Source organism: Oncorhynchus tshawytscha, linkage group LG25, assembly GCF_018296145.1.
Source record: "Oncorhynchus tshawytscha isolate Ot180627B linkage group LG25, Otsh_v2.0, whole genome shotgun sequence".
Lineage (NCBI taxonomy): Eukaryota > Metazoa > Chordata > Actinopteri > Salmoniformes > Salmonidae > Oncorhynchus > Oncorhynchus tshawytscha.
The window spans coordinates 12,146,455-12,168,662 of NC_056453.1; the positions used below are offsets into that span (position 1 = coordinate 12,146,455).

The window sequence follows — 22,208 nt, forward strand, 5'->3', positions numbered from 1 at the left end:
GGAACCAACGTGTTGGTCTGTGTTTCCCAGAGGATCCTAATCACATTTAAGTAGTCATTGCACAAACATGCTGATCTACACCAGTGGTCCCCCCCATAAAAAAGGAACGCAGTCCGGCTTTCAACTTACTCCTGAAATTTGTAATCGTAGAATGCACAAGGTGCAATTTCTAAATTGGGTAATGCGTCAGCAGTTTTCCTCTTGTCGTCAGTCATTGAAGACCTTAGAGAGCTATTTATAACTTGTCAGAAATGTCCAGATCAACTAGCACATGTCAGCTAACATTTGTTTTGCCCATTGACTTTGTTGTAATGTTTGTCACTCAAGTATCACATGAACACACATAAGACATGGCAAAAAGTGTAGAATTGCAGGAAGTTAGCTTGAAAATGGCAACAACAAAAGTATCCATCCCTATGCATAATGAATAGAATTGCAGGAAATAAGCTTTAAACCTGCAGCAATTTCTCTCCGCCAACAAGAAGGGTGTGAACAGTTTGTGTCATGAACAGTGTGAAAGAGGGTTGCGGATAAATATTGTTATGCATCAATTATTTTCTTGGATTTTATTCTAGTTGCACTGGTGCTCCCAAAATGAAACTCCAGATCGCACAGCAAAATATTTTGTTGCATATGCTGCTTTACCATCCCACTGCTGTAATGGCATGTGTCATGAACATAATGGCAGGTCGAGAGGTTCAAGCTGGGAGAGTAATATGGACATCTAATGTAGATAGTTTGCTACCTCAGTTTGGTTGGCATGGTTTTGCATCATTACCAGAGTCTCAAAAACAACAGCTGAAACCGTGGAATTGAGTTTCAACGTGCTGTAGTATTGCAAGCAACATGCTCACTTCAATGTATGTATTTGTCTGAAAAATGGTGTCCTGAATCCTTGTTAGCGTGGCACGTACACAAACAATAGGACAGAACTCACCACACAAGAGAATTCTGACTTATGCTTAGATGCATGGACATCAGAGGAGGCTGGTGGGAGGAGCTATAGGTGGACGGGCTCATAGTAATGGCTGGGAATAGAATCATTTGAAGGGAGTCAAACTTGGTTTCATACCATTCCATGTCCTTTATTACAGCCACTATAATGTGCCCGTCCTCGTATAGCTCTTCCCACCAGCCTCCTCTGATGGACTTTTTGACGTCAAAACACATGCTTGCATATCACAATAAATCAGTGAAATAAATGGTTTGGAGTGTGTGGTCCCTTTAGTTTGTTGTTTGTTTATTGGTTGAGGTCAAACATAGTATGGCCTCTTTGTGGCTCAACAAAAGGAAAATGGTGCCAAAAGCGTACAGTATATCTAACCCTTGTGTTTGTGTGTTGTTTTTACAGCCCCATGTTGAGAATGTCCTTTATTGTGTTCTCATCCAGAGGAACCACTCTCATGAGACTGACAGAAAACAGGTACACTAACATTTTGGGGTTGCGTCCCAAATGGTACATTATTCCCTTTATAGGGAACACAGTGCCATTTGGGACGCACCCTTTGTCGTGTATGAGGACTTTTAAAATGGAAGAAAGTTATGAAGCCCTCTAAACTTTGATCTGTTTTACTCAGCAATGCCATTTTAAAGACCAGCCAAGGACATTTTCAGTGACACGTGATTTGTGGTCTGTGTTGTTTGTTCAGGGTGGAGATAAGAAAGGGATTGAATGTGTTGAAGAGAGAGATACCGGGTGGAGACACCTTCATGCACCTGGGCTTGGAAAGGGTACTTATCTCCTTCTGACTGGGTTCTTACTTTACCACACGTTATTTACCTGTTAAACATATCGTTTTGAAGAAAAAAAAACAGAAGAATAAGAATAATATTGTCTTCTCTTTTCAGGCAAATGAGCAGATACACCATGAAAACTTTGGTAAGCGTCCAATGACGCCCGTCACTAGATCTAGACCTACATTTTAAAAAATCGCTCCCATTTTTTTCTGTACTTGGCCATGTTGAGGTCATACCATTGATTGACCTCTCCGTTACAGGAACAGCAAGTGTTATCATTGCCTTGACGGATGGGGAGCTGAACGAACACCAGCTCGTCACTGCACAACAGGAGGTATTCAAATAGGATTATAGGGTTCACCTTCCTGTTGATGTAAAGGAAAGACAAATGTAAAAACCTGCTCTCTGGGGTTGATTCTTGTTTGTTTTGTTTAACAAACAGGCGGAGAGAAGCCGATCTCTAGGAGCTATGGTGTACTGTGTTGGAGTGAAAGACTTCAACGAGACACAGGTAACGATGTAGTGTGCAGTGAAACAGACGCATGTCCTCTTCCCCTGTGAAAACACATTTTTGTTATTAAAACAAAAAAGTACATAATTACATGCAGTATACTACTCACTCAATATTCTTTCACTACAACGATTACAATATGTGCTATTTATTTTTAATAACCCGTTTGCAGACTATGTCCCCTGTAATTGTATCTACCTACACACCTTGAACCTGAGCTTGCTTGTGAGGTTGGTAGGGCTACTTATATCCCAGGCTGGGCATTAATGATAGAGAAATTAGGCGATTTGACTAGGATGCAAACGATTAACATATTAGCTAAGAATAATGTTTCAGAGTCATGCAGGGTTAAACTTGAATTCGAAACCTGATTGGCCCTATGAATCATTCTACCACCCAGATTGACATTCACAAAATGCCTGGACATAATATACTGTACTATACCTGTGTATGCTATACCTGTCAAGGCACAGTAGTTTAGGCATCTGTCCAATGTCGTTTGTACATTAGGATTGTACCCGATTGTGCTTAGTGCACCGATCATTGTACTGTTATTCTCCCCCTAACATGGTCATGCATGTAGAGAAGATGGAGCCGAAACACTTTAAAAAAGGGTTCCAAAAGGTTTCTTCAGCTTTCCCCATAGGATAACCTTTTTGGTTCCAGGTAGAACCCTTTTTGGTTCTAGGTAGAGCCCTTTTGGGTTCCATGTAGAACTCCCTGTGGAAACAGTTGGATATGGAACCCAAAAGGGTTCTACCTGGAACCAAAAAGGGTTCTTCAAAGGATTCTCTTATGGGGACAGCCGAAGAATCCGTTTAGATTCTAGATAGCACCTTTCTTCTAAGACTATAGAGAAACAATATCATTCTCAAATCAAGTGTTCCCTGGACTCTTCACTGAAGAGAATGGGTCATGATGTAAATAATATGTGTCTGTCTCTGGTTCCTGAGATGTGAGCTAGGAGGAAGCACTGGGCCTTTGTAAATAAACCTGCTCTCTCCTTCCCCCTGTAGCTGGCCACCATAGCCGACACCATCGAGCATGTGTTTCCTGTGATGGGCGGTTTCGTAGCCCTGCGAGGAGTGATCGACTCGGTAAATAAACCCCGGACAGAAAGGAGAGACAGTCCTGTTTCACAAGACATACCTTCAAAGAAAGATCAAATAAAGATGAAAAGACAAAATAGACAAAGATGTTGTAATCTACAGCTACCGAATGTCTCACGTTTGATTTACCTGTCTGTTTTGACAAAGAGTCTTGACAAGCTATGAGTTCATTTGAGCTAATATTAACCTACTCAACTCAATTCATCTCCTTATTCTCCTTCTCCAGATCATCAAGAAGTCCTGTATTGAGATTTTAGCTGCAGAGCCCTCCAGTGTTTGTGCAGGAGGTGGGGTCCCTATAGGAACAAAGCAGATCAATGCCAGTCAATGCTAGTTCCCTGTCATTGCTTAAGTGCTGTGTTCATTTCATTAAGGGGCCAAGCTGGTGCCAGTGCCCTTCCCTCAGACTGGGGCTCAGCTGGCACGTATTCATTAGTACAGAGTAGTAAAATGTAGCAAACATTATGCAATGGAAAACTTAAACAAGCATTTCTTATTGGACATATTCAGGGAGTTCCTCCCGTGTTTCACTCCGTTTTTTATCAATTTGTTGCCAAATGAATTATTATATTTGAGGTTTAGTTTATTGTCAATCATAGTGTACAACATTGGCAGTCAAGAGCTGAATTATAGCGTTCAGTCCATATGTAAATATAACTAAATAAACAAATGAAGAAATCGTTTATTAGAAACCGTTTATTGTCATCATGAGGGAGTATCATTTTCACAGCCAGGGAGAAGCCTCAGGAGCCTTGGTCAGTCAAGACAGGTCCTTTCAGAATAATGAAGTACTGGTTTAGAGCCATTGAACAGGGCACCCTGCAGCAAGGCCTCTGTTGGTAGCTAGCCAGCTACTCCTTGACCACCACCAACATGCAGCACCCACCTGAGTAATGCCCCCGGCAGCCTCTAGAGTTTAGGGCGCCAGAAAACCCACTATACGTCGGCAATAGATCAGAGTAGCCCTGTAGTCCTCCCAACAAGCCTCTATCATCTCCACACAGACCTCTGCTTTCAACTTACGTTGGGCTTGCTTGCCCCAGCGGTCAAAACAAAACAGCTAGCCAGATAGCTAACTAGCTAGCTAGCCAAGCCAACCAGCTGACTTGCATAGGAGTCTGATCACTCTAATGACACCAACAGACAGTAATCCCCATTGGTTCTAATGGAGTGTATCGTATTGGGGATCTTGTTATGAGAGCGTCTCTAAATGGAATTTATCCTGGCCTGCCAAATGGAAGTCAGTTTGATAAATGGCTTTTTTCCCAATCGAGAGAGACAAGTCCCATATGACCTGCAGTCTGTTTCCTAAGTATGTTTTCTGTATTATTTAACCAGTGTTGCCAAGCCAATCTACCTAATCTTGTATGCTATCCAACATAATTGTGTAATGTCTGATAGCCTATGTTGTATGTATGTATGTATGTATGTATGTATGTATGTATGTATGTATGTATGTATGTATGTATGTATGTATGTATGTATGTATGTATGTATGTATGTATGTATGTATGTATGTATGTATGTATGTATGTATGTATCTGTATCTATTTTTTTTACTCAACTAAAGCTGTTGTCTTTTATTTCCAGAGAGTTTCCAGGTGGTGGTGAGAGGGAATGGTTTCCTTCACGCCAGAAATATAGAGCAGGTGTTATGCAGCTTTAAAGTCAACGACACCCTCACAATTAGTGAGTACCTGGTTACATTTATGCAATAATGCCTGAGGGAGTGTGGTATATGGCCAATATACCATGGCTAAGGGCTGTTCTTAGCCACGACGCAACGCGGAGTGCCTGGATACAGCCCTTAGCCATGGTATATTGGCCATATACCACAAACCCCCAAGGTGCCTTATTGCTATTATAAACTGGTTAGCAACGTAATTAGAGCAGTAAAAATAAATGTTTTGTCATGCCCATGGTATATGGTCTGATATACCATGGCTGTCAGCCAATCAGCATTCAGGGCTCGAACCACCCAGTTTATAATTACCTTTAAAACGCTGTAGGCTTACCAGGTGTTTTTATACTAATGTGTATAATGTGTATTTTCAGCTGTAACATGCATGGAGTACTATAGGTGATTGAAGAAACTTAAGTTATTTAAGGAAACCGCTGACAAAAGTGTTGGGCTCTCTCCCCAGATGAGAAGCCTGTGGATATCGAAGACACGTTCCTGCTGTGTACAGCTCCGGTTATAGACGAAGTTGGGCAGTGAGTAGATCTTTTTTAACATCCGTTTTCAAATGGTCCGAGCTATCCCTGTAGGATGAGAGTGTGTTGCCTCTTAACCGCACGTCTAGCCGATCACTCTCCAGCCCTCGCAAACAGAGGGAGAGACCCAGAAGAAGCCTGCCGTGCATTAGGGTGTCTTCACGATCCCTGTCAGGGCCACAGTCCACTCCTCCTCTATTCTCTCTATATGACGATGAGCACTCGTTTGGATCCTCATTGGTTAGAGCCCTGTGTATTCATAATGAGGACGGTGTTAAGGTTGCCCCTTAATCCTAACCACAGACACACCCATCATCCATCGGCTGGCTTCGTTTCTCAATCAACAAACCACTTTAGAGCCTCTTTTTTTCATCACCACATTCCCCTAATTTCTCCCCTCCCTGCTTACTTCTATCCTGTCCTCTCCTCTACCTTCTCCCTCCAGCCTTCTACCTTCTCCTCTCCCCTCACCCTTCTACAGTGACTCCTCTCTCTCTCTCTCTCTCTCTCTCTAACTCCCTTCCCTCTCTGCCATATTTTTTTCCCTCATTTTTTCTCTCCTCTTTTGTCATATTTTCTTCATCTGTAGAGTAATCTGCCAGTTAGCACCCCATGGTCAAATGTATCACCCTTTCCTCACACACACGCACAAACATGCTCACATCTCTACAAAATGTGAACATGGCCCAAGTCCAACTGTCCATATTTGTCCTCTGATCGTTGCTTCTTTAAGGGATAAGAAGCTGTTTTGGTGGCACTGAGGTATGTGTGCACATGAACTTAAACCACATACCCGACTCCAGATTGTCAAACCTGAAGAGGCTTTATCCGTCAAAAATGGACACTACTTCGCATACCCACTTGGATCAGTCTACGTGCTTTGCACCTCTAGGAAAAAATGTGTGGAATTCAAAATGTGTTTTTTTTTTTATCCTTGAGGTTTGGTATGTTTTCCTGGCTAGAATTGTTTTGCGCCCAGAAGCGAAAGGTACTGTGATATGGGCATCAATTGTTTTTGACCGGGCAAGGTAAAACTTGTCTTGGCTGACAAAGGGTTTAACCAACTTTGATGCTAGTGCCGATGCCCTACTTAGTCTCAGACATGTAATAACATGTCTGAGCAATAATAGCCTGTTTGTTTGTTGGGCGCAAAGCTCTTTTTGTGTGGCGCCTTGGCACTGGACAACGGTGCCATTTTGACATTCAGCTGTCTTGTCCAAGCAAGTCCTAGCTAGCATAATTTGCTTCCATTTGGCATGTCCTGTATTGAATCCCTGTGCGTCTTTGTGTTTCAGGGTTGTTTATCTGCAAGTGAGCATGAATGAAGGCCTGTCGTTCATCACTAGCTCTGTGCACATCACCACCACAGAGTGTGTAAGTATGCTCTTCCAATCACATTACAACTACTACTCAAAAACTCACTAGAAATGGTCTTATGTTGGGAAACATTTATCCTATTTCCAGAATTTCTTTACTTCTTTTTTTCTGTTCTATCTCAATCATTTTCAGTTTTTTATTTCTGCCTCATTTTGTTCATGGGCATTTCTTTTCTCAGCATTTTTTTTCAGAGGGCTCCTGTTTTGCTTGAGGAAGTTTCCTCCTCCTCTTCTTTTCTTCCTCTGCTCTATCTGGTGCTCTGTCTGGAGCCAAACCACAAGGGGCTTCAGCAATGATCCACCCAAAAGACCCCCCACGTCAGAGGGACTTAAACCAGCACCTCCTCTCACCCACAAAATAAAGAAAAAAACACCACCACATCCCATCCACAGTCTATAGGCTCTAATAGGAACCATATTGTCCCCTATTTAGATCTTGAGACCCCTCCTCAACCTCTCTCATCTCTCGTCAGTCTTCTCCATTCTCTCGTCAGGGTCCTAACCCTGTCTTAACGATGACTCTTATCTCCCCCTGGCAGTTTGATGGTACCATCCTTCTCATCACCCTTCTGGCTCTGTTCCTGTTGATGGCAATGCTGTTCATGTGGTGGTTCTGGCCCCTCTGCTGCACAGTGGTAACCGTCAAAAATTGGTTCAATATGATGGCAATTATGGGCCACATGTTATATTATACTGTATAGAGTGGACCCTTTAGCAGAGTAGCTGCCATTTGAATGATTTAATGACCCTTTAAAAGTAACCTGGTTCAATGTAATGCAAATGATGTTGTTATTGTTTGTGTAAGAGTGTTGACAGAATATAGTAGATATGAGTTTAAAAGTGTGTAACAATTTCTTTGTCAGTTTTGCAGATGATAAATGACAAATGCCAGGGAATGATAATGAACACCTGATGCGACCACTTAGTCACGGTCATCAATTAATATGAATGTGACTTTCCACCCTGCACTTCCTGTCTAGGTGATCAAAGAGCCTCCTCCAGCACCCCCCTCAGAGCCAGTAAGTCAGCCCTTGAAGGCGCATTTAGTTTTTTCACAACCAAACCTCTATTTTCTTTTTTGTTAAATTGCAGGCATGTTATAGAAGGGTCCAGACACTTTTTTTGCGATTCCACTTGTTTTTTTGGACAGACTTGGGCCAACCAGCAAGTCACTTCCTCATCTCGTCGTGCAATACAGGGACTCAATGCTCCAGAAACACCCAAATACGTCAATTTTAGAAACAGAAAAGCTCTCAATATAGTGATGGACTTTAGATGTTGAACACCTGAAATGTTGTCATTCCGAACTCGATCCACAAGGTCATATTCAATTTTGTTGCGACTTTAGCGATTTTACCGTCCATTCTAGTAGCAGGCCACACGGAGAATGGAACAGCTGGATAGGGGAAACAGCTTGAGTCTTGCAAAAAAAAAAAAACGAAATACAAATAAAAAACAATTGTTTTAAATAGTCTAAACGGTTACAGGCGCCGTCATTGCTCCCTGCGGGAGTATTATACAGACAAGGCAACTTAGACTATGGAGGGTTTTACGCACGTCCAAACTTTTCTCAGGAACTGGACAAAGACCCGATATGAAGAGAAATGGGGAACGTCCGCTCACCATTATACTTCCGATTGTAATGTATTCTAACCATCATGGAACCATCTCACAGATCACATTTAAACTCCCCCAGAAATAGCAGACGGAATTGCAATTGCATTCCAGCCAATGTACATTCTCAACACAAACTCATGGACGGCGGAATCTTTCCGATAAGTTTTTTTTTGTTGTTCAAATTAAACGAGAGAAAAGGAAGAAAAAAAAACAATTTCGGATCTGGTCAGAGGCATGATATCATACATCGCCTCTCTCGTGCCATGAGCATACAGTGAGCATAATGTGGCCTAAGGACTCTTGGGGCAGGAGGCATGGATGCTTGTCCTATCCACTGAAGATAGTTTATTAAATAGTATACAATAACCATACGATAGGCCTAGTTACAGCAAACATGTAGCCAGTCTAGTTTTTAAAAAATTGGCTTTAACATAGAAATATTTTTCTACACACATTGTATTCGCCTTTCGAAAATGCACTGCATGTTCGAGCCATGGACAATTGAACATGCAATCTCCATAGACAAGCGTTGGCAGTAGAATGGCCTTACAGAAAGAGCTCAGTGACGTTTCAACGTGGCAACGTCATAGGAGGCCACCTTTCTGACAACTCAGTTTGTCAGATTTATGCCCTGCTAGAGCTCCCCCGGTCAACTGTAAGTGCTTTTATTGCAAAGTGGAAACGTCTAGGAGCAACAGCGTCTCAGCCGCAAAGTGGTGGGCCACGCAAGCTCACAGAACGGGACCACCGAGCGCTGAAGCACGTAGTCCGTTAAAGTCGCCTGTCCCCGGTTGCAACAACCACTACCGAGGTCCAAACTGCCTCTGGAAGCAAAGTCAGCACAATAACTGTTTGTCGGGAGCTTCATGAAATGGGTTTCCATGGCTGAGTAGCCACACACTAGCCTAAGATCACCATGTGCAATACCAAGCGTCGACTGGAGTGGTGTAAAGCTCGCCGCCATTGGACTCTGGAACCGTGGAAGGCCCTTCCCTGTTTCAAGATGACAATGCCCCCGTGCACAAAGCGAGTTCCACACAGAAATGGTTTGTCGAGATCGGTGTGGACGAGCTTGACTGGCCTGCACAGAGCCCTGACCTCAACTCCATCGAACACCTTTGGGATGAATTCTAACGTTGACTGCAAGCCAGGTCAAATAGCCAAACACCAGTGCCGGACCTCACTAATGCTCATGAGGCTGAATAGAAGCACGTCCCCGCAGCAATGTTCCAATATCTAGTGGAAAGCCTTCCCAAAAGAGTGGAGGCTGTTACAGGAGAAAAGTGGTGGAACAACTCCATATTAATGTAATTGATTTTGGAATGAGAGTTCAACGAGCAGGTGTTCACATACTTTTGGTCATGTAGTGTAAGATTAGCCAAACATCACCGTTGATATGGCCTGCTAGTCACTTTGCCAAGTGAAAGGTAAACAAACTAACAGGCAAATATCTTAGGCTACAAGCGGATTCAACACCAAGGACAGTGACAGGAATTCCCACGATGTTTTACATTTTAGTCATTTAGCAGACAAACTTATCCAGAGCGGAGCGACTTACAGTAAGTAGTGAGTACATACATCTTCATACAGTGCCTTGCAAAAGTATTCATCCCCCTTGGTGTTGTTCCTATTTTGTTGCATTACAACCTGTAATTTAAATGGATTTTTATTTGGATTTCATGTGATGGACATACTCAACATCGTCCAAATAGGTGAAGTTATATGAAAAAAATGACTTGTTTAAAACAATTCTAAAAAATTCAAAAGTGGTGCATGCATACAGTGGGGCAAAAAAGTATTTAGTCAGCCACCAATTGTGCAAGTTCTCCAACTTAAAAAGATTAGAGAGGCATGTAATTTTCATCATAGGTACACTTCAACTATGACAGACAAAATGAGGAAATAAAATCCAGAAAATCACATTGTAGGATTTTTCATGAATTTATTTGCAAATTATGGTGGAAAATAAGTATTTGGTCACCTACATACAAGCAAGATTTCTGGCTCTCACAGACCTGTAACTTCTTCTTTAAGAGGCTCCTCTGTCCTCCACTCGTTACCTGTATTAATGGCACCTGTTTGAACTTGTTATCAGTATAAAAGACACCTGTCCACAACCTCAAACAGTCACACTCCAAACTCCACTATGGCCAAGACTAAAGAGCTGTCAAAGGACACCAGAAACAAAATTGTAGACCTGCACCAGGCTGGGAAGACTGGATCTGCAATAGGTAAGCAGCTTGGTTTGAAGAAATCAACTGTGGGAGCAATTATTAGGAAATGGAAGACATACAAGACCACTGATAACCTCCCTCAATCTGGGGCTCCATGCAATATCTCACTGTGTGGGGTCAAAATGATCACAAAAATCCCAGAACCACATGGTGAATGACCTGCAGAGAGCTGGGACCAAAGTAACAAAGCCTACCATCAGTAACACACTACGCCGCCAGGGACTCAAATCCTGCAGTGCCAGACGTGTCCCCCTGCTTAAGCCAGTACATGTCCAGGCCCGTCTGAAGTTTGCTATAGAGCATTTGGATGATCCAGAAGAAGATTGGGAGAATGTCATATGGTCAGATGAAACCAAAATATAACTTTTTGGTAAAAACTCAACTCGTCGTGTTTGGAGGACAAAGAATGCTGAGTTGCATCGAAAGAACACAATACCTAATGTGAAGCATGGGGGTGGAAACATCATGCTTTGGGGCTGTTTTTCTGCAAAGGGACCAGGACGACTTATCCGTGTAAAGGAAAGAATGAATGGGGCCATGTATCGTGAGATTTTGAGTGAAAACCTCCTTCCATCAGCAAGGGCATTGAAGATGAAACATGGCTGGGTCTTTCAGCATGACAATGATCCCAAACACACCGCCCGGGCAACGAAGGATTGGCTTCGTAAGAAGCATTTCAAGGTCCTGGAGTGGCCTAGCCAGTCTCCAGATCTCAACCCCATAGAAAATCTTTGGAGGGAGTTGAAAGTCCGTGTTGCCCAGCAACAGCCCCAAAACATCACTGCTCTAGAGGAGATCTGCATGGAGGAATGGGCCAAAATACCAGCAACAATGTGTGAAAACCTTGTGAAGACTTACAGAAAACGTTTGACCTCTGTCATTGCAAACAAAGGGTATATAAAAAAGTATTGAGATAAACTTTTGTTATTGACCAAATACTTATTTTCCACCATAATTTGCAAATAAATTCATTAAAAATCCTACAATGTGATTTTCTGGATTTTTTTTCTAATTTTGTCTGTCATCGTTGAAGTGTACCTATGATGAAAATTACAGGCCTCTCTCATCTTTTTAAGTGGGAGAACTTGCACAATTGGTGGCTGACTAAATACTTTTTTGCCCCACTGTATGTATTCACCCTCTTTGCTATGAAGCCCCTAAATAAGATCTGGTGCACCAATTACCTTCAGAAGTCACATAATTAGTTAAATAAAGTCCACCTGTGTACAATCTAAGTGTCACATGATCTGTCACATGATCTCAGTATATATACACCTGTTCTGAAAGGCCCTAGAGTCTGCAACACCACTAAGCAAGCGGCACCACCAAGCAAGTGGCACCATGAAGACCAAGGAGCTCTCCAAACAGGTCGGGTACAAAGTTGTGGAGAAGTACAGATCAGGGTTGGGTTATAAAAAAAATATTAGAAACTTTGAACATCCCACGGAGCACCATTAAATCCATTATTCAAAAATGGAAAGAATATGGCACCACAACAAACCTGCCAAGAGAGGGCCGCCCACAAAAACTCAGGGACCAGGCAAGGAGGGCATTAATCAGAGAGGCAACAAAGATAACCCTGACGGAGCTGCAAAGCTCCACAGCGGAGATTGGAGTATCTGTCCATAGGACCACTTCAAGCCGTACACTCAACAGAGTTGGGCTTTACAGAAGAGTGTCCAGAAAAAAAGCCATTGCTTAAATTGTTCTCCAAAAGGCATGTGGGAGACTGCCCAAACATATGGAAGAAGGTACTCTGGTCAGATGAGATTAGAATTGAGCGTTTTTTGCCGTCAAGATAAATGCTATGTCTGGCGCAAAACCAACACCTCTCAACACTCCAAAAACATAATCCCCACAGTGAAGCATGGTGGTGGCAGCATCATGCTGTGGGGATATTTTTTGTCGGCAGGGACTGGGAAACTGGTCAGAATTGAAGGAATGATGGATGGCGCTCAATACAGGGAAATTCTTGAGGGGAACCTGTTTCAATCTTCCAGAGATTTGAGACTGGGACGGAGGTTTACCTTCCAGCAGGACAATGATCCTAAGCATACTGCTAAAGCAACAATCGAGATGTTTATGGGGAAACATTTAAATGTCTTGGAAGGGCCTAGTGAAAGCCCAGACCTCAATCCAATTGAGAATCTGTGGTATGAATTTAAGATTGCTGTACACCAGCGGAATCTATCCAACTTGAAGGAGCTGGAGCAGTTTGCCTTGAAGAATGGGCAAAAATCCCAGTGGCTAGATGTGCCAAACTTATAGAGAAATACCCCAAGAGACTTGCAGCTAGCTGTAACTGCTGCAAAAGGTGGCTCTACAAAGTATTGACTTTGGGGGGGGTGAATAGTTATGCACGCTCAAGTGTTCTGTTTTTTTGTCTTATTTCTTGCTTGTTTCACAATAAAACATATTTTGCATCTTCAAAGTGGTAGGCATGTTATGTAAATCAAATGATACAAACTCCCCCCCAAAAAACATTTTAATTCCAGGATGTTAGGCAACACAATAGGAAAAATGCCAAGGGGGTGAATACTGGTCCCCCGTAGGAATCAAACCCACAACCCTGGCGTTTCAAGTGCCACGCTCTACCAATTGACGGTTTGGTCCAAAAAAATGAAAGTGGAAGATGCTATTTTTTTAACTCAATTATAAAGGAAAAATAATAAGCAGTTGCTATAACTTGTTCCTAAACATTCTTCCCACAGTCACAAGCTCCTTTCAGTCAATGGGCATCGCAGATAGACCTAATGGGGCCAAACTTTTCAGAGAAGCTGGAGAAAAATCATGTTCAATATAAAGAATGAAGGGAATGTCTGTTGACTGTTTTGCTGCTTGTGATATTTTAATAAAACATAGGTTAAAGGCCACTGATTAGGCTACTGTGAGCCTCCGTTGGCAAAATCGATGCCATAACCAATTGTGTTATTTCTAAGTCCAGCTTTTGGTGAATCTTAAATATCACCACTAGCTCTGCTTAAAATTGGTACGTAAAGCAAACGTTTTTAAAAGACACGCCTAAAATATTTCCACACATATCCCACCTCAGCACAAGCGAGCTGATGGAAGACAGGTAAATGACCAACCCTCACGCCAGGGTTGAAAAATAGCAGAACCCAGGCTTTTACAAGTCAAAGTTAAGATCGTGATTTTTGACAGTAGCTCCGACTTAACACCAGCAGAAAATAGAGTCCTAGGCATAGCGAACACTTGCTTGGAAGTTCATTATTTGCTCCCATCTTTTCTGTCCGCCAGGAATCAGATGATGAAGACGGCATGCCCAAGAAGAAGTGGCCCACCGTGGATGCATCCTACTATGGAGGAAGAGGAGTCGGAGGAATCAAAAGAATGGAGGTGAGGTGGATCCAATCACTTTACAGTTACACCCAAATAAATGTCCATCTTTATCTTCCATAATTCCTCACAAACACATGACAGTTGGAACTTTATTCTAGACTCTTCCTCACCGCCTGTGTGTAGTATGTACTGTAGGCCCACTTCCACAGGTACAGTAGGTCATACCCCATCTTTGTTCCACTCCTACAGGTACGCTGGGGGGGGAAGGGTTCAACCGAGGAGGGGGCTAAGCTGGAGAAGCCCAAGAACGCTGTGGTGAAAATGCCAGAGCAGGAGTTTGAGCCGTACGAGCCCAAGCCCAAGAAGGCCCACAACAGGAAGCCAGCCACAGACAGGAAGTGGTACACCCCCATACAGGTAAAAACACTCTCTTCTTCTCCTTCCTTTCTACCTTTCTTTCTCAGACTAGTTTATACACTCTCTTCCTCTCTACCTATACATGTATAATAGGGTACTGTGTGTAGTATGAAATTACATATTGGCCATGCACACTTTACACAGGTAACATTTTTGACAGTATTCATTATAGCCATGTCTCCCTCCCTTTGATTGCAGGGTAAACTGGATGCCATTTGGGCCCTGTTTCGCCGCGGTTACGACCAGGTTTCTCTCATGCGGCCTCAGCCAGGAGATAATGTGAGTACTAAAGCCTTAAAACACCATGGGAGCCCAGCCTTAGCCCTATCCCTCATCATACAGCCCTACACTTCCCCCCCCAAAAAAATGCCCCTGCAGTGCCAAGATCCATGATAAGGCAGAGCCCAAAATCTGCTTCAAATCAGCCGCTGCCATAAAAAGAAAATAAATCAGAGCTGTGGACGTGCCCCAGAGAGATCCACTTTATGTTTTAAAAACCTTGACTTTAACTACTTTCTGATCGGGCACATGTTTGAACTGCAATACTGACCCTTTATATCAAAACGGAGATTGGAGTTTGGTTTGGGGTTGGTTGAAGGTGGTTTTTGCTCTAAATATGCACTTGGAGGGGCTGGGCTATATGAGACTCTTTATCCCATAGCCCTCCTCTCCTTTCTTTCCTTCTAGATCTGCAGCTAGCCTGCTGAGGTGGCACCTCTCCAGGTGCTCGTTAAAATCATGCGTTATTTGCAGAAAACAACCCTTTTTTTAACGGGAATTCCACATGTAAAGAGTGTTCTCTCAGCCAAATGTATGAACTGAGAAGAAGTGAAGTACTGCCAGATAAGCTCTCAACAACAACACAGAAAATAAGCTTTCGACCACAAAGGGAAACAATGATGCCTATGCTAATGATTGGCTTCCTTCAAATTTCAATGATTTCTCCCGGCCAAATAGATGTCGATACTTTGTTCAAAAGGTTCGATCCAGGAAAACGATCACCACGAGCAAAAGGTTAAACATGATGCATTGCTTATTCCAGAGGAAGTGTTTCCGTGTAATGGTGTCGCCTACTCAAGTAATTTGCGGTCTGTTACGAAGGAGCAGAAAAATTCCCAGGCAGGCCTACTGGTACTGGTGTAATCTTGTTTTTTTTTTAGGGGGAATGGAAACAAATACAAGGCAGGCAAGCTCTTTCCTGTGTAAAGTGTGACCTGAGGAGAACCATTAAACTGTCTTACTGACATTTCAGCATGTCTGTCCCCTAGGCCATGCTAACTGCTAACACAGCTCTTATCACTCCCACTCACACTCCCTCTCTCTCTTTCTCTCTCTCTCTCTCTCTCACACACAGACACATATACACACACAGGACATATTGGCGTTCACAGCATATGCACAGGCCTTGTGTGTTCCATTGGACCCATTTGGCCAAGGTCCGATCTGGATTCCTGACAGACATATTTCAGTCTGTTGCTGTGTTGCATTTTATTACCATGCAGATTGCTATGACGACGGCTGTATCCTGAATGGCACTATTGAGAGAAGCCTAGGCTAAAAGCCTTTACAGTTCAATCCCTAGTTTCCTTTGATTTCATCAGTCCACAATGGAGCTGCTATGTCCCCTAGTCAATGCATCCTCTCTGAATACAACCCATGTAGCTATGTAACTCCACGGCACCGAAAAACAGAAAGGCACCATCTGTTCATCTTTTATTTCTCATTCTCTTTGACCCTTCCGTCAGTCTTCTCCCTCTCTCCACAACCCTCCTCTCGCTCCATCTTCCTCTCCCACTCCACTATGGGATTCTCTGTGCTGGTTTTGGACACAGACCCTCTCCCTGTTTGCTTAGTTTAGGTTGAGTGCAGTATAGTGTGCAGGGTATGATTAGCATGCTTAGTCTGGTTTAGTCATCTCCCTCTCGCTCCGTGTATCCCTAGTCCTAGGGACCTCAGCTATTTGGACCTCAGCTATTTGCCTCCAGCTACTCTCCAACTTCTCCGCGAGCTCCTACGTAAAACATCACTTGCTCGAGCAGATCGACTCCTGAGGTGAAACTAGAGGCTTTGATTTAATGTCTCCCCTGATGGAGAGTTTGCACTGCGAAGGGCATGAGGTAATAGGCAGCGGAGACAACCGCGAGAGTCGTCTCGACCAGCAGGGACACGAACCCTGCTGAAGCAGCCCTGGCTAGTCTGCTTTATGACATCTGGGTTTAATGGCAGACATTGGAAAAGGGAGGTTCGAAGGACATTCTTTGTCTTGCCTTTGTATTGTAAGTTTGTGGTTCAATGTCGCAAACCACACTGGTTCGATGTGAAGTACTCGCAGAAAGGTAGCTGAAATGAACCTCTCAAAGGGTCTGCAGAGAATGAAAGGATATGTGATTTTATGTTCAACATCCCTCTCTTGTTCTCATCCTGTTATTGACTGGAAGGAATGTCAGAGACTTAGAGTGGATTTGAGGAGACAGTCTTTGGTTACCAGAGGATTTCTGTTTTTTTTCTCCTTGACGCATAATTTACAAGTCAGAATGAATGGAATGTGTCCTCGGTTGTTTTTGATTTTTTTTGCCGATACGGCCACTCAGTGTGTGTGTGTGTGTGTTTGCATAATGTTAAATGCCTCTACAGTCCTACAGTATGCCCTAGTAAGTCCATGCCTGCCTATCTGTGTGGGGGATGGAAAAAGGCTTACTGGGTTGTCTTTCCAGTAAGGGCATGAATCTGAGTTAGGCCATAAACCACGAGAGTTCACAGTATGAGGCCACTGTGGTGGATGGTGGGGGTTCAAACTATGTAGCTGCTGTGGACGAGAATAGAGAGCAAAAAAAAGTTTATCAACAAAATGAACTTATTTGCCTCAAGAACTCCCCCCTAACAATACTCTGTCTCTCTCCCCCTACCAATCCTCTGTCCCTCTCCCCCTACCAATCCTCTGTCTCTCTCCCCCTACCAATCCTCTGTCTCTCTCCCCCTACCAATCCTCTGTCTCTCTCCCCCTACCAATCCTCTGTCTCTCTCCCCCTACCAATCCTCTGTCTCTCTCCCCCTACCAATCCTCTGTCTCTCTCCCCCTTCCAATCCTCTGTCTCTCTCCCCCTACCAATCCTCTGTCTCTCTCCCCCCTACCAATCCTCTGTCTCTCCCCCTACCAATCCTCTGTCTCTCCCCCCCCACCAATCCTGTCTCTCTCCCCCCCTACCAATCTTCTGTCTCTCTCTCCCCCTACCAATCCTCTGCCCCCCTACCAATCCTCTGTCTCTCTCCCCCTTTATCTATTTTTCTCTCTCTCATTCTCCATATGGTGCTATAAACAACATGGAGTTTTTGGAAAGCAGCCACAGTTTCATTGGCAGCAGCAACAGTACATTGGAACAGAACATTGGACTGGGAAGAGGGCGTAGGGGGGTTCACAGCAAGGGCTGATGGGTAACCGTCCAGCCAGCTGGTCCTGGTTGGAACAGACAGAAAGGGTAGTGACCGTCCCATGACCATGGGGTCAGCTGGGCTCAGAGGTGTTAGCCTAGATGGGAGTTAGACACCTGTGTGCTGTACGTGGGAGAGGGGCTGGATCATGTCAGGGAGGAGGGTACAATGTAATCTGAGTTATGTCTTTACTGTAGCTTTATGGGGTCCTGTATACCTCCAGTATACACTGATCCCAGTGTAATCTGATGTTACTGTCTCTTTCCCCCCAGGGTCGATGCATCAACTTCACCCGGGTGAAGGACGAGGCAGCGGCAGCAGCCAAGGCAACTCCCCGGGCCCATAGCCCCCCCCCCGCTTCTGACTACCGTCCCCTGATCAGCCCCACTACAGCGCCGCCACCACAGACCATCCCGCCCCCGCGAGCGCCGCCCGTCACCCAGCTGCCCCCAGGGCCACCCCCATCCCGCACCCCCAGGTCCCCCTGCCCCCTCCCACACGCCCCCACCCTGCCCAAACAGCAGACCATGAGAGCAAATTAGGGACCCCACTCCAATAAAGAAATAGTCCACATTGCCAAAGATGCTCCCTCAAACCCGAAAAAGAAGCACAGTATTTATTGGAGTTGGGGTGAAATTAGCAGGAGACAATGGTTTGTTGCTGGACAGCAAAATATGTAGTCATAGAAAGAAACCTACTGCAATGGATGAAATGATTTGATCAGCTACTGAGTATGTTATGATGGTTAGTGGCAAGGCGAAAGTAGAGTGAGACTGTGTGAATTTGTGTAACTTTAGTCATCTCTGAGTCGGTTTACTTAGAACCACAATGATTGGATTTTGCTATCAAACCAATCTAGATGATGTAGAATTTGGAGCTTTTTTGCTTGTCTCTTTTGTACATTTTTAGATGTATCTTTAGATGTGTCTCTATTTTGTCAATTGGAAGATGTGAAAGGGCAAACATTTTTAGAGGGTCAACAAAACATGACACTGGTTTGATTAAGTTTAACATTTGTTTCTCATGTCCAAATCAGATTACACAGACTGAGAAAGCCCGTTTTAACCCATGTGGGTTATTCCATATTCCGTTCAAAAAAAACATTTGAATTACTTCCATTTGGTAGTGTTGCCGGAAGCCATAAGCGTATAAGCATAAGTTGACACTGGGACACTTTTTTTATATGGACTGAACACGTAAGATTTCTGCTTATACAGTATACTCTCTCAGGATAGGAGCACATGGTCTGCCAAAAATGAGGCGCACAAATACCTTGATATTTTTTTGTTTGTTACATCCCCTGAACGAGTTAGTTGAGAATCATACATAGGCGTAGCGTAAGAGATTTGTTAGCGTAAAAATGTTGCATTTTTAAACACTTTGTTGGTGATTATCTCTAAGGATGAACCCAGGTTTATCTAAGTTGATAATCGGGTATCCGTGCACATTGAATGCAGTTCAGATCTAGCATCATTTTTTATATTGTTAGTTTTTAAAAAAAATCACTTTTGAACCATGGACCTCTCAAAACAAAACAGCTAAAGTCAGGTCATTGGCTCTCATCCATTTTTTTACAGTCTCAAAACTGTACTTTACTTTTATACATTGTATTTTCTACCTTTATCTTTTTTGATCGAATCACAATCACATTGCAACTGCAGGGCAGTTCACCGCGTCTCTAATTTATTAACCCCAAAGACCTAGAGGAGCGTACTTGAATACGACAAAGGTGTCCACTGACAAAGATGGACACTGTGCATGTAAACAAACAACTATTCACGCAACTTCATATGGCAGTGTTTCTCAACCCCATTGGTCTATAATCCGGGCACTAGGTCATGGAGTATTCCCTTCCTCAGTGCAACTGTCCTGTATCAAAAGGCACGTGACATTTCAGTGATTTGTCCATGAACCAACACGGATTTAAATCAAGCCCTCAAAAGGAGGAAGTCCATAGCATGCCGGTCCTTGGTACAGACAAAGGTTGAGGAATACTATTGTATGCTTATCACACACGGTACCTTTCAGAATTGTTCTACTTAGATCTTTCTACTCTCTTTGTATAATGTACTTTACTTCATTCGATTATGACCTATAATACCATTGTGTTACTATATTCCTTTGTTATTTTGTAGCACTGCTGAAAGCTGTTCAGGATGATGATGATGATGATGATTAAGAGAGGTGCATGCATTTCGTTTGTTTTTATCGGTACGGCACAAATAAAGCTCTATGGCACCCAAGTGTAATTATATAGTTCTACTTTTTGACAATGATGAACATCCGCCATTTTGTATGACTGGATTTATGGCTCTTTATTGGAACATCATCCCACTCAAGCAATGGCATAGTAAGAGGAGCGAGCAACAACGTTAAGTAGACCACATTATTATGTAGTCCCTGGTGCGTTTTTGTCTCTATGCTTCAGAATGATCATCAGGACCATTGTGGGGTTGTGTTCTCCTGAGAAAAAGCTCTGAGACGCTAAAATAAGGGGTGTCAAACTCATTTTGCCCCGGGGGCCGCATTCGGTCTTCAACGAGGTCCGGAGGGCCGCACTGAAAATGTGTTCTATTTCATCGCTGTCAAAATTAGCAAAGAAATAGTCCTCTACCCATAGTTTTTAGAATTTCCTATGCTCCCTGTCTGTATAGCTTTCATTTCAGTGATTATTAGCACGCTGGTCCATTATAATTTTTGATACTATTTCGATTTTGTTTTTGTGATTTTAAAGTATAAAATGGCCCGCTGGCCATATTTCTGACACCCTTGCGCTAAATGTTAACCATTCTTTTACATGTTAACCATTGTTTTTCATGTATTAATGGGAGTACTGAAACAAGTATGGAAAGACGTCTTAAGATACTTTTTTTTTTTTTTACGTTTTCTTTTTTTGTTTGTTACAGTATTAATAAAGGTTGACTTTCAAGCTTTTATATGAAACGAATGGGTTGTTTTTGTGTGTGAGTGACCTATCTGAGGTCAGTGGGGTCACCGGTGAGCTCCTGGGTGGTCTTCAGCAGCCTGTCTATGATGGGGTGGAAGGGAGAGCTATCCACCTGGGCTAGTGTCTGAAGGGTGGCTGTGGCTGCCCTCCTCACCTCCCGGACAGGGGAGCTCAGGGACACCACCACCATGGAGGGAAAACACATTTAGAACGCTGTTACTAATACACCATCAATACTCCAGCCACTTGTTTTAACAATGTCTTCTACTGAGGGGATAGTGAGCACATACATTTTATTACCATAGAATTAGTCATGAGAATATTACATTTAATAGGATCTCTATGTTTGTTACACTGTCACAAAAACTCGTAATGCACCACGATGCTGTATGTAGGCACAGATATTATCTCACCCCAGACAAATGAAACACCTAGGGTAATATTCAGACTGTGCCAAACTCTACGTAAATACAATTAAATTCAGCAAGGCTTCATATTATGTGAATTATGAGGGGCTCTGTTGTAAAAGGAGCACTCACTGACCCCTTTTTCACACGTTCGAGATTCTTTGCTGCTCCACCCAGTACATTTGGATAGGAGACAACAAAAACACATGCACAAGTGCACACACACACACACTTTCAGCAGCTTCAGTATGATCCAGTTTGCCACGATATGGAGTTGTGGTCACAGCCTGGTCTCATGGACTAGACGTAACATAGTAAATATAAATCCGGGATAGGGCTGTGGCGGTCACAAAATTTCGTCAGCCGGTGATTGTCAAGCAAATAACTGTCAGTCTCACGGTAATTGACCTTAATTAACATAAACACATTTAGTATCTCCTGGCTTTTACACATAACCTACAAGCCACTGATGCAGACTTTGAGATAGGTCTAAAGAAGCATGATATGAAGAAAATGTAGTCTATTTCAGAAGAACAGAATAGCATACTCTGAATTGTCCTTATGTTAGGTCCTGATCTGGCTATGCCAAATGGATGTGGGCTACACTAGTTAATTTAGCAGACAAGATTTGCTTAGAATTCCGTGGCATTATTTTGTATTATTTCATCGTATGTAGAATACAACTGAACATAGCTGAATAAAATAGAAAGGATATTTTCTCCAAACAATTTGAGGGAGTGCGCACATGCAGCTATTCTGTGTTGAGCGATTAACAAATAAATAGCTACTCCTATATGCTAAATTTAATATGCTAATGAACTGTCCACATTTACTTTTTGTCAGCCAACAAGATGAGTAGGCCTAATGAACAGCAAAAGCACTAGCCTATATCAATCTACTATCCCCCATA

The 22,208-nt window shown here is 43.1% G+C and overlaps 1 protein-coding gene across 1 annotated transcript in view; it reads left to right on the forward strand.

Moving 5' to 3' along the window:
- The window catches only part of LOC112224229 (anthrax toxin receptor 1), a 32,555-nt gene extending 11,675 nt beyond the window's left edge, over positions 1-20,880 (forward strand). The window contains exons 3-18 of the mRNA XM_042305937.1: positions 1,352-1,423; positions 1,650-1,731; positions 1,849-1,879; positions 1,998-2,071; positions 2,180-2,248; positions 3,265-3,345; positions 3,584-3,644; positions 4,948-5,046; positions 5,502-5,571; positions 6,867-6,945; positions 7,487-7,582; positions 7,928-7,966; positions 14,057-14,155; positions 14,348-14,515; positions 14,714-14,794; positions 18,217-20,880. Coding sequence (XP_042161871.1) covers positions 1,352-1,423; positions 1,650-1,731; positions 1,849-1,879; positions 1,998-2,071; positions 2,180-2,248; positions 3,265-3,345; positions 3,584-3,644; positions 4,948-5,046; positions 5,502-5,571; positions 6,867-6,945; positions 7,487-7,582; positions 7,928-7,966; positions 14,057-14,155; positions 14,348-14,515; positions 14,714-14,794; positions 18,217-18,486 — 1,471 coding nt within the window. The 3' untranslated portion in view covers positions 18,487-20,880. The remainder of the gene's footprint in view (positions 1-1,351; positions 1,424-1,649; positions 1,732-1,848; positions 1,880-1,997; positions 2,072-2,179; positions 2,249-3,264; positions 3,346-3,583; positions 3,645-4,947; positions 5,047-5,501; positions 5,572-6,866; positions 6,946-7,486; positions 7,583-7,927; positions 7,967-14,056; positions 14,156-14,347; positions 14,516-14,713; positions 14,795-18,216) is intronic.
- Positions 20,881-22,208: the final 1,328 nt, after the last annotated feature.